This window comes from Anser cygnoides, chromosome 1 (genome assembly GCF_040182565.1).
Source record: "Anser cygnoides isolate HZ-2024a breed goose chromosome 1, Taihu_goose_T2T_genome, whole genome shotgun sequence".
NCBI lineage: Eukaryota > Metazoa > Chordata > Aves > Anseriformes > Anatidae > Anser > Anser cygnoides.
In genome coordinates, this window is record NC_089873.1 from 202,716,621 (window position 1) to 202,734,780 (window position 18,160).

Here is an 18,160-nt window from a genome sequence, read left to right on the forward strand (position 1 = left end):
TTAGAAAATTGTTACTTCAATGAATTTATAAATTAAATGGAGCTCTTATGCTTGCCACGAGCCATGTGTTAGCAATTGTAAAGAAGATTAAATGGAAGCAATGAATGGAGTATGTTTAAATGTAGTTGGAAAATAATTTTAAAGTCTTAAAGGTTTTCAGATATTTTTTGAAAGATACAATATAAATTGTAGAAAACACATTAAGACTGAAGGTTAATACAAAGCAGCAACTTCAACTGTGAATGATCTAAAGCACTGAATATTTGAAATCACAGAACTTTGTAATTTTCCCCTTTTTTCATAAAGGTTCACCTTGTTGCTGTGAGCACAGTGGCACTGAAGCATTTCTTCTTTTTATTTTTCCCCAATAATGTTTTACTTTAAAACACAGACTGTTTCGTTTATTGCACCATTATATTGATCCACAGGGCCTGAAAACTGCAGAGTGGTTGGGTTTGCCCAGTGAAAACTGGTGTAAAACCTGGATGTGGTTGAGTGGCAGCACCACTGAGCGTATGGTTCTTAAGCTGAAGCACATGTCGTTTTTGTGAGTTTTTTCATTTCACAGTTCTGTTATTAGCTTGGATGTAATGTAAATATGTTAGTATTGCATTGTGGCAGCGCCTTATGCCCTCATTTTCCCTCTACGCATTTTAGGTACTCACTGTTGTCTGCAGAACAAGCACTAGCCATGAGAGAGATGATGTTTTGTCACTGAGTGAGACCTTGTTTATATGTCAGAACTTCTGCATAATCTGGTAATAGGTTTTTGGTACAAAACTGAGTGTAATACTGCCTGAGAAGCAAGTGCTGAGTTCTGCAGTTACACTCAGAGTCCTGTATAAATGTATAGCCCTCAGTCAGGCAATCGTATGTCAGACTCCAGGTGGCTAAAAATGATTGATATTTGTGAAAGCAAAATCCAATCAGGCTGAATTATGTGAACTGGGCTGGTTAGAAAATGTGAAAGAAATAAAAAGCTTTCTCACACCCCATTTCTCAGACTTGCCAAGACTATATACAAAGTATGTGTAAGACTACGTATAAGTAGCTGTCCTTACTGAGTGTTCTCTGGAAAATTTGGGCTCTCCCCCCAGGTAGTCCCTGAGTACAGGTCCCTGCTTACAGCTCGATAAATACAGCACTGCCACAGCTGGTAGCAAGGCACCAGCTCCTTCCAGCTCTGAAAGGCCTTGGGACTTGCCAGGCTTGCTTTGTCTGAACTGCTCATCGCCTGCCTGGAGATCTGTGTTAGCTCATTTGAATGTTTTAATAATCTTCTGATGACCAGGCTATTGCCTCATTTGTTTTATCTTTGATTCTCCTTTTATAGTTTATGGTATAAAAATATTTTTGATATAGCTAATAGTAACAGGCTTTTACTCTGTGTGGAGCAACGTATTCGCGGCCCTCACATTTCACTGCAGAGGAATAAAAGCCTGATACATCAGGGGACATGAAAGCTGTGGCACAGGGTGCAAGGTGTGCCAGGAAACAGGTAGTAGCCCCAAACAGACACCAGGATGAGGAAAAAGCAAGCATTAATCCCATACTCCTTGTGAAGGGCTTGGGACTGCTGATCACTGGCTGCAGCTGTCCCACCCCACGCTCAATCAAGCTCAAACTGAGGACCCAGCAAGGCAGTGGAAGGGGTAGATACTAGGCAGTATATAACTGTTTTAACTGGTTTTAGTTTTTCTATAATAAATAGACTGAGATAAAAATTGTTTGGACACTTAAAATTTTAATTACACTAACAGTAAACTTGGCTTTACCTGTAAAGTGTTTCTTTCTGCCCCTAACAGGACAGGGGGGGATGCTTGTGTTTTACTCCTCTGCCCTGGCAGTGGGTGACAATACACCAGTGCAGTTCCTGCACTTCCGTAGGGCCAGGGGCCAAGATAATTCTCTCTGAACTGTGGGCTGAAGATGGAGTTTTAGGGCAGGCATAAGGTGACAGCATGCAGGCTCAGATGGAAAGAGTATGGAAACGTGGCCTGAGAGAAGCAGAGAGCTGAGGAAGCAAAACAGTGTGGCTCTGTTCAGGAGGGAGGTGTTTTGGTTCCAGGAAAATCAGAAGGGAAAAGTGATCTCGGAGCTAAGTCTTTCAGTGCCCAGTGTTCGCAGCTGACCACGCTTCCCTAGCCTGATGTCCTACTGCTTACGGGTTACCTAAGGATGTGTTGCCACAACAGTTGCTGTGTCCAGCAACTGTGGCTTGAGTTTCCTTCTAAAAATACAGCCAAGTTTGGAGATAATGTGGATGGCAGCCTCAGGAATGCGTCAGCAGCTCACTGTCAGCAAGCGAGCCAGCAAAGCACATCTGGGGAAGGTGCCATGTAAACATAGCAGGTCTATTCTTATCTGATCCCCTCCTGTGAAATGCTTTTCCCATTATCGCTGCTCCTGTTCTTTCCCTTTATGGAAGATTGTAATACACGTTTACTTGAACCAGGTCCAGCCCCTCCTACATGAGGTGCTTTGCAAGCCAGTCCTCCTCCTTCTTTCTCCTCCATCTCCCCTTTCTCCTCCTCTTCCTCCTCCTCCATTCTTGGAGCTCCCCCAGGGCTTCCATCCCAAAAATGGCTGTGCCTGACATTGACTTGAAGAACAAACGTAAGTTTTCTTGGATGAGGAAGAAAATATTTAAAGGTGTCAGATCCATCAGGAAAAACACTGATGGCACTGCCATGAGCTGCCTTGACTTCGTGGATTACAGCTGGCCCAAGTACAGAACCAAGCCGTGGGACAGATGGTGCCTAAATCATTTAGGCCGAGTTCCTTCTGCTGATGAACAGCAGTAACTGATGTCCCTGCTGAGCTTTACTCAGAGCTGAAATCTAACCGTGCTATAGACACAGCTAAATTACGGGGTTAAACAGCAGTCACTTGTACTTTACTGGAGATACTTTAAGTCTCAGGGGTGTGATGGCAACAGACCCTTTCAGACCCTGTTGGCATCTTCCAGAATCTCCTCCTGCTGCTGTTTTTCTCAGGATTAATGTGGGGTCACTGTGTAGCTTCTCCCTGCAGATGCTGCACAGCAGCTCTTAACCCCGAATGGCATCACTGCAGGATAAATTATTTCTGCTCTCAAGCAATTTTGTTATTTTCAAAAGACCCACGACTGACATTTTTAATCAGTACCTTTGTTCAAAGAGGAGAGCAATCAAACCTTAAAGGATATATTTATTAATTTTCATGGGTTTCAATCAAGTGCACATGAATAGGGGACCTCTATGGGTTTGGTAATCAGTCTACCTCTAGAATGTAGTAGAGAGGAAGAGAACGAGATTTAAGCTACTTCATACAGTTTTCAGGATGTATATACGTTCATAATAGTTACTAATAAAGTCAAGAAGAGGAAGGAAGCAATGGATTCCAGCTGTGCACTTACTCTGTTGTGAGATTTAATTTCTTTATACTGCTCCAAACAGCACATGGAAACAACAAGAGAGAACACGCTACTTCGTAGCAGCAATGTAATGGCACAGGGCTGCAAAAACTTTCACTGCAAGTGTATGTTTACTGGAGAAACATTTGTTCCCTCAAGTGAGAGGTGGTTTATTTTGTTACTGAGATATTTGTAAATTAAGACGAACGCATGCTACGTCAGATATTTCCTTTTTCTATAGACATTCCTTGTTTGCCTTACCCTCTGGTAGCGCCTAGGGCAGTGACCACTGACAGCTCCCCAGGGAGATGAGCAAATTTAATGGGTTGCCTCCGCTAGGCAGAAGTAAAGAGCACAAAAATGTAGTCACTGTTTTGGTGTCCTCAGCATTGTGCTACCTAATGCTCTCTTATGTGCATGCTAACGAGGTGGGCTAAGGTGACTGCGTTTTTCAGTGGAAAAGGTAAGGGATGGACTGTGGAAGTGTGGTCTCCTTGGGTGCAACAGGCTTGATATGTGAAAAGCAAAGTAACAGTGGATTACGAGCACGGTATCCATAGGTACACAGTCCTTCATCTTTCAGAGATGCTTATGGAAGTGATGCCAATGCACACATGCACTTCTGGGTGGTATCTTCCCCTCAAGCCAACTTCCCAAAGGACTAACAATTGGCATTTCTGGTTCCTTTGCCTGAATTCAAGGCATTTGAGATGAGAGGCTCTTTTGGTAGCCTAGTAGCTGTTAGGTCCACTGCCCCGTTTCTCAGTTCTGTCTTTTTTAGTACCCCATCTGTTCTACTCCCCATAAAACAGAAAGCATTTTATTCCCACAACCTGCTGCAATTTATGGTTGTGAGATAAGCTGTAGTATATTTTACATAAGAGAAAATACCGGTTATTATCAGCTCCCTCACAAATTGGAATGTGATTTAATAAAATTCTTGCAACTTTATTAGTTGTAAAGCAAGTGGATGAGAAGTACATTTAAAGGGCAAATGAAGCAAGAATCAATTCTTTATTTTCTTTTTTACAAATTAAACAGTTTTGTACAATTATCCTTCTCATGCATTTCAGTTTCTCTTTGAATCTATATGCAGCTCTTGATGGAAAGCTGTCTCAGGTCTTATTAGAAGACAGAATTACTCCATAATCTCAAGCCCCATGCCAGTAGCAACCACACGCTCACACTATCATCCATCTCCCTCAACTGGAAGGAGACATCTCTGCATGAAAAAGCTCCACCGGGGGAAAAAAAAAAAAAAAAAAAAAAAAAAAAAAAAAAAAAAAGCTGCCAATGGCTTGAGACTAGTGAAAGCACCAAAAGGAGCAGGGACATCCATTCTGTTACCCCCCACAATCTCTATTTTCCAAAGTGTAAATTAAGGAGGGAGGTGCACAGTGATTTTCAGAGGGGTGGACACTCACTGCACTCGCTGTTTGTGGCTCTCTGCATAAATCCCCAATATCATGGTTTTGGATTTCTGCATAAAAGCAGCTGTTTTCTCTGGTTATGAGGAAAGGCTGGTAGCCCTTTCGGCAATTAGCCAGAGGGCCACTATTTTATTTTCTTTTTTTAGGAAAAGAAAGCAAGTCTGCAAAATGAGCGCTCACCAGTCCTGCAGAATGGGTACTAAAATAGAGATACTTTTGGTGTATTATGTGATAAACGCAATCAGCAGAGCAAGAGAAATGTATGCGCTGAGAGAGATGTATGTGCTTCATTTGTGTTTTTTTTTGCTGAAATGTGTGGTGTTGTTCAGTGCTACGGGCAAGATTTGCTGACAGTTTTGCAAATAACTGGATTGTACATCCAAAAGATGTGGGGCCTCAAAACTGTCAGATCTTTCAGAAAAAAAATCTGATTGGGAATTGAATCTTCCTTCTCCCCACCCGCTTGTCCCCCAGATTGTCTTCCATCCAGGGTTGTTCTTAAAGTTACAGTTTTGCCAGTATCAGAGAAGCAGTAATTTCTAGCTGCGGAGTTGCTGGAGCACAGAGCTCCTGCTCCCCCTACCTGTGCATCTGTGTGACGGAGCTCAGGTACAGCAGGCAGTTCGCAGAGCCTGGGTCGCTGCAGCCTGACTGCAGGGCATTCAGACTTTGCTATTTCAGCTTTTCGAAGCCATCGTCCTACGCTACTTCCTTCAGTGTCCCTGCTGCTGCCTGCACAGTGAAGGCCGCAATGGAAATCTGCCTCTTCACTTCTTCCCAGGCTTCCTGCTGATCTGCTTTGCTTTCAATATCAAACAAGGCATCATAGATCCCCGGGAAGGACTCGCCAGCGTACTTGTTGTGACTGCTTGGAGCAAAGATGACATGTCTGTGGGGAAAGGAAAAAATGTAGGTACACTAAGTAAAAAAAAAAAAAAAAAAAAACATTTAGAGAAACATCAAAAAATGATTGAGCAATTGAATGGTGATAGAGCTGGGAAAGGAATGTGAACAGAGGGGGGAAAATCTATGGGAGAATTCTTGAGAAGAACACAGATTCTTCAGAGGAGAAGTGATTGTATTGGACTTGAAGAGGGCAAAACCATGGCTTAATTTTTTTTTAATTTTTTATTTTTTTTTATAATTAATAGTTGCAGATTTATTTTCAAATTTATTTTGTTCACATGAAGTAATGAAACGCATTTATAGATGCAAAAGATGCCCCCCAACTCGAAATAAATACTAAAACTGCAATAATAGATGCAAGCAAAAATAAAATATATTTAAAAAAAAAATCTCTAAATGTTACCTAACACCCAGCAAGAAGAACTGTAGAAAACAACCACTTCATTCTTCCAGAAGTGTGAACAACAGTTTATCCTAGGAGGTTGGAAGCGTGATTCTCAATTCTACCTGCCTAAGGGGCTTCTGGCGTGGTGTGAAAGCCATCAGGCAGTGAGTCAGATGCACCCAGGCATTAGGAAAACCCAGGCATTAGGGGATGCTGAGAGCAAAGGGAGGCGCTCACACACCTGATGCTGAAAGCTGTCTTCCAGCAAGTGTTCCTAATAACTACAGTGCACTTTTATAAAGGATACGGAGGTGCATAAAGTATTGTCCTTCTCCAGCCCCACAGACCTGTACAGAGAAAATTTCAGTAATAACCAGTTAAGGGTTTAAGCTCATGGGAAGCAGCCAAAGGTGGGAGAGACAGGATTCTCCAGCACAGCCCATGGGCCTTTCTCCATCTTGTGATCTCTGTGCTGTCTGTCCTGAGGGGAGACGACACTCTATCCAGTCTCTCTCTCTCTCCTTACCTGACATCTATCTCTCTTTACCTGACCTTCACAACATACCTGTCCTTGTCTTCTTCCTTTTACTGTACTCCCTTCTTTCCTTTCTTTCCATACAGTTGTTTCTCCACTGAGTCATCACTTGGTACAGATTTACAAGAACAAGGTGTAACAGAAGTAGTATCTATCACATACTCTCAAATAAAGTTCACAGTTATCAAGGCTAATAAAAATAGAGTGCCCGTGAGGGTGTTGCAGGCAAAAAATTGTCCTTGGAGATACTCTCCTTGGAGTTGCAAAGTCACTGAATTATTCCTGAAACAGAATCTGTTGGGCTTTATAGGGCCTCTACAGCAGTCCAGCTGATCAGCCTGTGAGGTTGGGATTCATCTGCAAAACCACAGTGCTTTAGACAGTTAAAAAATTAGACAAGTTAAGAAACTTGTTGCCTTACCTGTAAAACTTCCTTCCTGGTAAGCCAAGAGGATCAATGAAAGCTCTTTCTATAAACATCAGCTGATCATTCATGATTCGCACTGCAAGTGGACTGCAGAAAATGTAGACAATGACATTTCACACAATAAGGAAACAGGACTGCTCGTTTTCATTCAAACACTTTTCCTCTTCTTTGTACAGAAAAAAAAAAAAGTGACAAAGAATGTCTACATTTCACAAAAAGATGAGGTTTTGCAAATGGAAATAATACATGTTTTATTAATGCATTCAGATTTCTGTGTTAGACAACTCGATAGACACTTGTTTAGTATTGCACGGCACTAGGAGGATCCCACGTAACAGCAGGGACAGGAAGGTAGAGATTTAGGTCAAGATATCTAGATTTTGGTGTCCACCTCTAAACCAAGGGTCCAGACTTCTCTCTACAATATACATACATATATATATAAATAGAACAATGTTGTAAGGATGGGATTCAGTTGGCTAAACACAACTACCATGTACCATACACGGTACCAAGGAGCACCTGGCCTCCAACCACTGCACCCAAAGGGCATGGGAGTCCCATAGGGCCCACAGGTTCAAAAGCACCATGTGGGTGTCTTAAATACTCTGGAGCATTGCCCTGTCTCAAGGCATGCTGAAAGTACAAACATTTGTGTCACCTACAGCACTGAAGCTTAGGTGTCTAAATACAGAGCTCAATCAGACTTAAATTTCCACTGCTACCCGCTTTTCCATTTATTACAATAATTGTAATGACTAGCTGATATTTATAAGCTCTACAGACGATACTATTCATCACTGAAAGCAGAATTAATCTTGGCAGATACTGCGTGTCTCAGAGTTCAAGGGCTCTGGTCCATGCTAATCAGACAGGCTCCTTGTGTAGTCACTGGAAAGAAAGAGCTGCCCTGGGTACCTGAGGCAGACGTGATTAATTGCCCCTTCAAAATACAAATTTCACTCCGTGAAATATAAAGGGAATCAGCACAAGTAATTATATCTTCAAGGTAACTAAAAACTGAGCGAGATGAATGCCACCCCAAGGAGTGACCAGACACGCAGACTGCACTAGGAGCAAACCCCAAACTGACACAGGCTTCAGATGGTTTTCATTTTTAACTTTCTCTACCCAAAGGCTGATGGAGGGCTTCAGGAACACCCCTGGACAAAGAAAGGAAAGACCACGGGTGAGATTTTGCTAAGATGGGATAGATTTTTCCAGACTTACTCCTTCTTGTCAACTTTTTCAAGTCTCCTGTGAAATTCAGCAGCAGCCTCTGAGAAGTTCACCACAGCAGAAAAAAGAGGATCTAGAGAAGGACAGACTTTTTTGAACAACTTCAGAGGATCCACAGAGCCCAATATACCTTTCAGCTGCCCAGGGGGAGCAAAACTACATTTGTTTTTCTGTTACACTTGCATTATTTTGCTGTTACACCTGCATTAGTTTTCTTGTCTCTCCTAGCAGTTTAGTTTTTCAGTCTCCATTAGTTTCCCCCGTGCAGACTTTAAGAGCTGCACTCCCAGCAGTAACAGACAAGGACAGTGTGGAACTACGCCAGCAACAGAGCAGAGTGCTGGATACGGCCTTCCCAAGCCCACATCTTGTCTCTGCCTGCCAAGGAGAAGACGCTGGCATTGCAAATGGAAAACTCTGCTGTTTCCCTTTTAACACCAGGATGTACTACAGAGTTTAGGTTAAAAAAAAAAAAAAAAAAAAAAGCCTTACAGATCAAAATACCAGCTCTTCCAGCTGGCTCTGCAAAGGCAGCTGGATTTTCCTCTTGGAACATAATTTCCTATTCATATCATAAGAGAAGAGCGTGCTATTGAATAGTATTGAGGAAAACATTAAAAAAAAAAAGTCACAGTGGTGCACAGCCAGAGATGGGTAGGGTAAAGTTACCAAGCCCCATGCTTGCTGAGGTGCAGCCCGCGAGGTGTCTCTGCCACGACGCTGTGCCATCCCGTGCTGCTGCTTGGTCCCCCAGAATTTTGCCTGTTACACCTCACTCTGGGCTGTAAGTCCTGTTGCTTTCTCCTGCTCTGCCCCTTAGCAGCATGTCTGAGCCACGTAGGATAGCTTGGCCTCAGAAGTAGCTACAGATACCTTCTCCTGCTAATGACGTCAGCTGCGATGATTTTCCTCTGGAAGGGTCAATTTGATACAGACCTGGGAAGAAGTATCGAGTTCTGCAGCTAGTTTTCGTGGAACAAAAGGAAGGTGGATGGTTTGAGGAGGAGAACTTCTGGCCTTAGCACAACTCATTACATAGCTTCACAACTTGCACATTTTGCCCACAAGTTTCAGGAAACTTTAGCTAAAGCAGAGTATCCTCCCTTTGCACAAGAACATGGATTAGGTCATCTCCTAAACCCCATCCCCCGTGGGGAACAAGGCCCTGCTGTGCTGGTAAACTCATCACGCTATTTTAGAAATCACATAGGCTTTCTGTTCCCACGACTCCTGTTGAAAGCTGCTCTGCAGTCTCATCTGCTTTCCATTTCCAGCAAACGTATTTATCCATCACCAGCCCACACTTGCTTGTTCTTGCATTAATATTTTTATTTAGTTTACATAATCAGAGGCACAGATTTTGCCTCTGCAACCTGTTTATGGACTGTGCTTGTCTGCAACTGCGTTTGCCCAGGGTAGTAGTTATCAGTTTGGCAGAGGACAGGGCTGACATCATGGCTGTATCGAGGCAACAGATTATATTTCAGAAGCAGTAGGAGGGGGTTTAAGAGAAAAAAGAAAGGTCATCTGAAAATATATAAGACAATTTGTGCTCATGTTCATGAACTATTCAGTGCTGCCACTTCTGGTTATTTTAAAAAATATTATCATCAATTTTATTTATTTTTCTTCCCCTGCAGACCTTAGCTCCTGATAGCATATTATTACAAGTAGTATTTCATGAGAAAAAAAAATAAGGTTTCCAGTGTTCATTGTTGCAGAGGAGCAGCTGAAATATGAATACAAAGGCAAATAAAAAAACTTCCTCAATTGTTGTGAAGGACAACTACGTGATTTATTCAGGCTTAATTAACAGCTTTCTGACATTCAGTGCTGTCAATAGGCAATTCTATGAAAATGCTGAGTGAAATGAATTTCAATTTGCAAAGTATCATAAAAGCTATCTATTCATTGTAATGCACTCTGGTGCAATAGATTATACAAAAAAATAAAAATCATAGTTTCTTTTTGAAGAAATAAATCAAAACTGATCAGGCATCAGAGAAGAGACATGAAAATAATGAAAAGACTGGAAAATAAACCTTGTAAAAAAAAATGGCCAAAATGCCACGTCTATAAAGTTACTAAGGAGAGAGTTAAGTGATAGGAAAAAAAAAAGACAAAAAAAAAAAGATTGCTTCTAAGAATAAAAGTATATATATCAATTGGAAATTAATTTGGGCAAGTTCTAATCTGAAATGAGAAGGAAACACAAGCAAAGAAAATAAATTATTTAACAGAAAATTTGGTAGTTGTTCTAATAGTGCAAAAAGAAAGTCCAATCTTGATGTTTCCCCAGATGATATGCTACAGTTAACACAAGAATGTATTGAAATAAATCTCTTATATGATATCTCAGACCAGACAATCCATCACAGAGGGCTTCCTCTGTCCCAAGAAGCCTTTTTACAAAAAGAAAAAAAAAAAAAAAAAAAGTATGCCTTTTCAAAATACTCAAGAACTTTCCACCTAAACCATTACAAGATTTAAATGTCATTTTAGTTTTCCCCAAGTGAGGATTTGATTTGAATTACTTCACATGTTTCAGACAACCCAAACGAGTACTGCATCTTTGAAAAGCCAGTTTATGTCTCTAACCCATGGGTCCATCAGATACCAGGTGGATTAGGACTGACTGAAAATCCTCCATTGTACAGAAACACTAGGGGTGAACAAGGCAAGGAGAAAGAAGAAAGAGACACAGACGGAAAAAAAAAAAATTGATTGTGGAAACTATCCTAGTTTGTGATCCAGAGTACTCTGCCTCTTCCGTTCCATTTTATATCCCTCATCACAATGTTTTCAAGTGCTCAGTAAATGTATTTATGCAGAAGTTGGAGAGGGCTTCTGTTGCCTAAATGTGGTACCAGGCACTGACACAGATGGTAAGCAGGTTTCCCAAGATTAAGCCTCTGGCTGAGGAGGAAAGGACACCTGCATCTCCCAGGTTTCAGACAGTTGCTCCAAACATTTAACCTGTCCTCTTCTTTTAAGCAAGAGAATATAATCTGGTCCTGGCTGAGAAGCAGGTCAATACTATTTCTTTGTTCTGCGTTTGATTGTGGTTCATGACTGCTCGTGAGCAGTGTAATAAAGAACATAATTAATAACATGCATGAAAATTATTTTAACTCTCTCATCTAACCAATAATGTGATAATACTGTGTTAGGTTTAGAAAGATTTTTTTAGAGGAACTTTCTTTATTATGATGGCAGAATTGAAACAGAAAAGGAATTCAGTTTCAGAGAGAGAACAGATATATCATGTCTCTGCATAATTCTAATTAATGCACTCAATAAATTCTGCTGTGGCTATTACTCACCAAATGACACTTTGTAAGTTTTCAGCTGTTCTTCATGTTTCTTGGCCAGTTTATAAATTCTATTGCTATATCCTTTTAAGGCTTCTCCATAATCTCTACAGTCGAATGGAATGATCTGGGAATCTGCAAGTTCATAAACCAGTTTGCCTCGTAACTTGGCAATTGTTAGCTGTTTCTTGAAGGTGGGGTCATAAAATTTTTCCACTAACTCAAAGGTCTCATACACAGTGTGATAAACAGGATAATTGCTGAATTTGTCTGCTTTCTGAAAAAGAGCAAGCAGATTTGTCAGTGCCATGTATTCTAACTGCAGTTAACGGTTTTATTGATGGTACGATATTTTGCACAGCATCCAAATCAAAAAAGCTATTTCCTACAAAACACAATTTGCTATCCTTCCCATTTTTGTGTGTTCATCTTAGGAAAATGAAACAACCTGAATCCATGGACTGTCACACACGATTAAGTGAGCAGGCTTCCTTCTCTCCATCTACACAGACCTGACTTCAGTTCCCTTGTACAGAGTGCCTCCACTGAAAGTGAAATCAGCCTGCAGTTCTGGATCGCAGAAATCCTCAGTCATGGATCCTTTTTATGTGGCATGGCTTTCCAAACAATATCAAGGAGGATGTGTATATTAAGGGGACTTCTAATAGTATGATGGAGTGAAATACACACCCCCAAACAGATTCTATAAATATCCTTTTGAGTACTTGACAGCCTATAAAATAAACATATCACTGTAATGTTTTATTCTCCAAGCTAATAGGTTTCTTATTTAATTAAAAAATGGCACTGATGTACAAATGAGACAAAAAAAAATGTTGAAGCTTTTTTTTTACTAATTATGAATAAATGCTTTTAAAAGATGACCGGTCAGCCCTATTGAACTCCTTCAAGCAATCTGCATGGCTTACCCTATTCTTGGTGTAACGCACTCTGCCCGATGCAATTCCCAGTCGCTGGAAGTAAGCTTCGAAATCACTGCCTGATCCCAGTTTGTTTATTCTATACGTAGAAAAGACAACATGTCATAGAGGGAGTACTTATTTTATAATATTATAGTAACTTATGCAAAATGTAGATTTTCAAAGAAATGGAGGTCAAGGCTTCTGAAGGGCACACCAGGGACACTAGTAAGATCAGAGAGTAGACGAGCAGCAAGCTTAATTACTGTAACTGGTTTTATTCCAACACACTAATCCGGTATCCAATATTACTAGGAGAGTCGTTTAAAGGTAGCGACTCTGATTATGACACTGGCCACATTAGGAAAAAAATGTACATAGTATACACAAGAGCTGTAGATTTGCATCAGATAAGCCTCTGCAATCTTAAAATATTAAACATCTATTTCCAAACTAATAAGAATTGGGAGGCAATCTATGTAAAGACAGATGTGTTTATATACTTAGCATATTCCACAGTACAAAGACTGGTAAATAATTTCCACAGCAGAAGATTAGCATTTATTACTTACAAGTAAATATTGCCATCTGCTGGGTAGGTGTGGCAAGACAGAGGAAAAGAAAAATAAAAACAGTAATATAAACCTGAAATATTCTCAGCATTTTCAAATATTTATTTGAGTTTTATATTAAGTTTTAGGGTTAAATGTCTAGCCAGAAGAATAATTGGCATTTCTCAGATTAAAAAAAAAAAAAGAAAAAGAAAAATAATCCAGCTAAAGCCCTCCTGTTAGTATACATTTCTCAAGAAACTATTTGTTTCAGCTGAGAAGGATTAGATTTAGTGGCTTTTTCAAAAGGAAGAAATCTTAGTGAGTCTAATGAATCTAGAAGATCATATTGCCAAGGGTCATACATCCAGAACATTTGGGTCAAATCACACAAGGGGACAGTTCTACTCACCTTATGGGAGTGTAAGGTTTAACCCTGCCAGTCACAGGCTTAGACAATGTTTTGAAGTTTTAATACCTTCAAATACAGATTTTTAATGTACATCCATTATATAAATAAAAAAATAATTATCATAAGAGCTTTTTAACTACTGCTCTAGGCAGTTTTTTTCAACAGAGCATTTGCTTAGCCTAACAATCTTATATTATCTCATCTGGTAGGGTGACTAAACTATACTTTAAATTCTTTCCCTGCCCTGCACTTCCATGATTGCTCTTCTATTCATAAGAAGCATTTAAAGAGTGTGAGGTTTCATCTTGCAGTGGGTATAGATCATCATTTAAAAAAAAGGTCATACAATTTTATTTGATTTTAAAATCAAATATTGTTGGAGACACCATGTACTAAAAAGTTTTGTATTGCTGTCATCAATAGCAATACATCTTCAAGAATTCTGTAGAGGAACCATGCTATGATATGATTAAAATATTGGGAAAATAAAAACAGATTAACAACTTACCTGGGATAACTATTATTTTCAGGTGCAGGGTCTTTCTCAAGCCAACTCTCATAGAGAGACTTCTTTTCATAACCCTCATCAGGGCTTGAAATCTGAAGACGAAAAGATTATAATCTCACTGGAAGTATCTCTAACTGAAATCAGTATCAAAGGAGACATTTACAGCTATCTGCATTGATCTGCATTGTTCTTAATCAATAGTGTTGCTGTATGCAATGAAGTACACATCATTTATTTACATTTCTTCTATACAGTTATGGATCCCAACTGTAAAGAGCATCTGACAGGCACTTGGACCCTATCACAGACAGTACAGCAAGGTAAAAGATGAAGGATACTAGCTTGAACCCATCAGTTTTTCGAAGAAATTGGAAGAATACTTGGGATTTCTAGGATTTCTTACCACTTTATTATAGCCCTGTGTATGCACATGCACAGGTGCACGTAATAGCACTACGGAGCTGCTCCAGCAGCAATCCTTTCAGCAGGCAAGCGGAGAAGAGAGCCCTAAGCCATCACAAGTTTGCTTCACACAGCAACAATATTCTCTCGACAGGTTAAGCCTGAAATTTGCCTGCTCTTTGGTATAGGATTTACGCTAGAAGGAAGGGTCGTAACCAGTCATTAACTATATTACAGCAGTGTCAGGGGAATTAAACCAAGACTGGAGCCCTGTTGTGCAAGACATCGTGTGTACAAATGCAGGTCCCACCCCTACCTTAAAAAAATGGAAAGCTGTGTAATCATGAAGGGAAAGGTAAATACTAGTACAGCCATAATACAGCTGGGAAAACTATGAAGCAGTAGGATGTCAATTGACCAAAGCTGTTAGAAAATCTGTGGCAGAGTTACACATAAATAAAAAGTCTGGCCCAGTAGTCTCCAGCTACACTTATCAATCTTTGTTAGTTATGGCTAAAGCCAGCATGGTCCTTTAAATATAAGTTTGGCTATCATGTGCAGAGGATTGGGATTTTTTTTTTTTTTTCAAAATACAAAGCATAAATGTGCATGGTTAGATACATAGTCCCACAGTATTGTTGAGTCTTAAATGCTGCACTGAAAAATATACGGACTCCAAATTGAAAATCCTAGGAATTCTGACCTCTGGGGTTATGGCAACAACTAGCAGAAAAAAAAATAACAACTTTGTGAAGCAACCATTTGACTGCTGTCATTTTCAGGGCACTTTGGTCAAGTTCTATGGCTAAATTGAAAATGGCATATTAATAAGAGCAAGCTGAACTCTGACATATGTGAGTAACAATACTCCATGCTCTGGCAGAGATGTTATTCTGACAACTGTGGTCACGTCAAAACCATTCAGCCCAACTTAGACGCAAATCTAGAATCAGCACAAGCTCACTGCTACCTCAAGGAAGACATGGCGTTCTTTAAATACAAATGCAAAGTAAAAAGTGATGAAGAGAACAGGGGAATTGGAGTTGGACTATTGCAGATGTTGGCTGGTGAGAAACAATTTCAGAGATCTAGCAGTACTTCTGGGCCAAAAGAGATTGCCAACTGCTAAACATCCCATCTGTACGCTAAGGACTACACTTAAATGCAGAACTCCTTGAAAGATGACACTTCGTCTGTACACTACGTTTTTTGGTGATAAGTGGTTCACAAAAAAAAAAATATAAAATGGGATGAGCAAAGAGCTCTTGGGGTGTATGTCAAAGATTTTGGTCTAAGAACACACACCCAACATCCAAGTTTGGATGTTGGACTCTTCCATGTGAACAGAAATAACTTTCTTTCAGACATGCATAATCACCCACATCTGCACTAATGTTCTTTCACTTACTGGGCTTTCTGAATGAAATCCAACCCCATGCAAAAGTCTGAAGCAAAGCATAGGGAACATTTCAGTCCCGTTTCCAAGAATTAACTAGGACTCCTAAGGTACACAGGACTTCTGACTATGGCTATTCAAGAAACTAGCTACCAGCATATGCAAAGACTTTATGGATTGAGGCTCTGATGTGTCCATCTAGCCTCCCAGTCTCTTCCAAAAACAGCCCTGCAGTCAGAATATCAAAACTAAGAAAATAATAATTTTGCCTGAATTCTTTTAGCCATTACAGAATTTAGTTGTTGTTGTTTTTTGTTTGTTTATTATTAATTATTATTATTATTATTATTTGTTCTTGTTGTTTTAAGATTATTGGAAAAGACACAGCTTAGCAGAGGTATAGATCTTAGTTATCTTTATAGTAAGCTACCTAAATACAAGCAGATCCCTCTGCAAAATAAAGCTTCCATGTTGCTTTAGTTTCTCCCCCTTTTGCTAATTCAATTCACTGGAATTTTTAAAGCTCCAGAGAATAAAGATGTTTGAACCCTTACATTAATTTTATTCTGTGATGCCAGAATCAGCGAACCAAGGAAAAGATATAACGTATTTCTACAGTGTCTCTCAGTCATCTCTATACATGTTTTTATGCCACCAGAAATGATGGCAGAGGTAGAAGCAGTCTTTCAACAAATGCCCCTTGGTATCCCTGACTTCTCTCACAGAGTCCATCAGACCATCTTTTTCCTTGGGAAAATTTCAACAACCTCTATTAATGATCTTACAGGAAAGTTCAAAAGGGTGTGAGAGAAAGGTTTCACAACCGGTGAGGTATGGTTCGCTGGAGGTCACTTGTGACACATCAACACTGGTAAATTAAAGATGGTTTGGAAATTTAAAATTTAAAATTTAAAATTTTCCTCCAGAAAAAAATATGGCAAGGAGTATCTTAAATTTATTTGCCAAAACAATGAAAAAAAATAGTCTAAAGAAAGAAAGGATTACAAATGAGATTCTTTGGACAGAGACAATATGATAGAAGAAAACTGCACAAAGTGATTGAATGTGTATGGAAGGCAGAGGACAGTAGAGAATCAGAATGCTGTTGCAGAATTCTGCTCTGTGAAAGAAACAGAAAAGAAAAAAAAAACTTTTTTTTTTGTCTATAAGAAACTAATAAGAAAAAGAAAAAAATCTAAGATGTTCCAGCAGTAGCTTTAAGGAACTCAACCAACAGTCAGACTTCTCACTGACAGCTCTCTACCATAAACTCATCCACTTAACAAATGAAGCTATGAAGAATATGAATAAATAAAATGTACTTCTAGGAGCTTTTTAGCAAGGAAACAGCGTGGAATTATGAAGTAGTTGTCAGGTTTTCTGTTGCTTATATTACTCTTCTATTGTTAAATCTTAAATAACACTGAATAAGAAGATTTTCAAAAATGCCAGCCCTAAGAACTTCATATGGTATGTCAAAGGAAGTTTCCTACCCAAAGCCAGCAATAGTTGAATAGTTGACTTTAGATCAAAGAATGAGATGCTATTTTTACCCCAGAGCATATTTTAATTTGATTATTTTTTGCAGAAAAAAGAAAAAAATAGATCCCTGGGTAAACAGGTTGCTGCACAGAGAAAGTAAATTATTCTGACGAGGACCCTGCAGCACTAGGAACATAGGAATTTGTATAGGTGAAACAGACTGCCCTTCAGTGTGCGAAGTGTGACAGCTGATGACTGAACAAGCACAGCTTCTTCCCCTGCAAGGAAGAAAGAGTACAATAAAAAGAGTTGATAAGAAAATAAAATGTAGAAAATGGAAGAAAAACAAGGGAACAGCATAGATAAACCACCTCAGGTTCACATGATGGCATTTCCAGTGTCAAAAGAAAATGTACTGCATCTGAAAATAACTCACAATGAATGCATCTTATGGGAAGGGATACTCATAGCTGGAGCCATCCTACCAAGTGAAGTTTCAGTGCAGATTTCTAGATTAGACCAAGTCACCTAGGTTCCCTTAATAGCAGGGGAAGAAGATTCTTAGAGGGTTCTGTATGCACAAGAGTAGACAACCACATTTGGGTAGATGAATCTCATCCTATTTCTACCCATTGCCTTTAAAGGGAGCCTATTTTCCTATTTTCCTTAAGTCAGACAGAGATGCCTTCACTTAATTGAGATGAGGATAGCGACAATGGCTCATGCTATGTGCCTCAGCTGGTTAACAACTTATACAGCCAATGAAATTTCATGCCTTAGTGGATCACAGTCCTTCAGCCTTATAATAATTCATGCTGAGAGGTGAAAGCAAAGGAGACGTACTACAAGGCCACTTGTAGTC

The 18,160-nt window shown here is 39.7% G+C and overlaps 1 protein-coding gene across 5 annotated transcripts in view; it reads right to left on the reverse strand.

Annotated features, from left to right (window-relative positions):
- Positions 1-3,388: 3,388 nt before the first annotated feature.
- LOC106034164 (N-acetylated-alpha-linked acidic dipeptidase 2-like) overlaps positions 3,389-18,160 on the reverse strand; it is a 41,213-nt gene continuing 26,441 nt past the window's right edge. For all 5 annotated transcript variants that reach the window (XM_048076466.2, XM_048076469.2, XM_066989909.1 and 2 more), the window contains 6 exons: positions 14,019-14,110; positions 12,557-12,647; positions 11,640-11,904; positions 8,308-8,389; positions 7,072-7,164; positions 3,389-5,713 (listed from right to left, as the gene is read on the reverse strand). In XM_048076466.2, the coding sequence (XP_047932423.2) occupies positions 5,524-5,713; positions 7,072-7,164; positions 8,308-8,389; positions 11,640-11,904; positions 12,557-12,647; positions 14,019-14,110 (813 nt within the window). In that variant the 3' untranslated portion in view covers positions 3,389-5,523. The remainder of the gene's footprint in view (positions 5,714-7,071; positions 7,165-8,307; positions 8,390-11,639; positions 11,905-12,556; positions 12,648-14,018; positions 14,111-18,160) is intronic.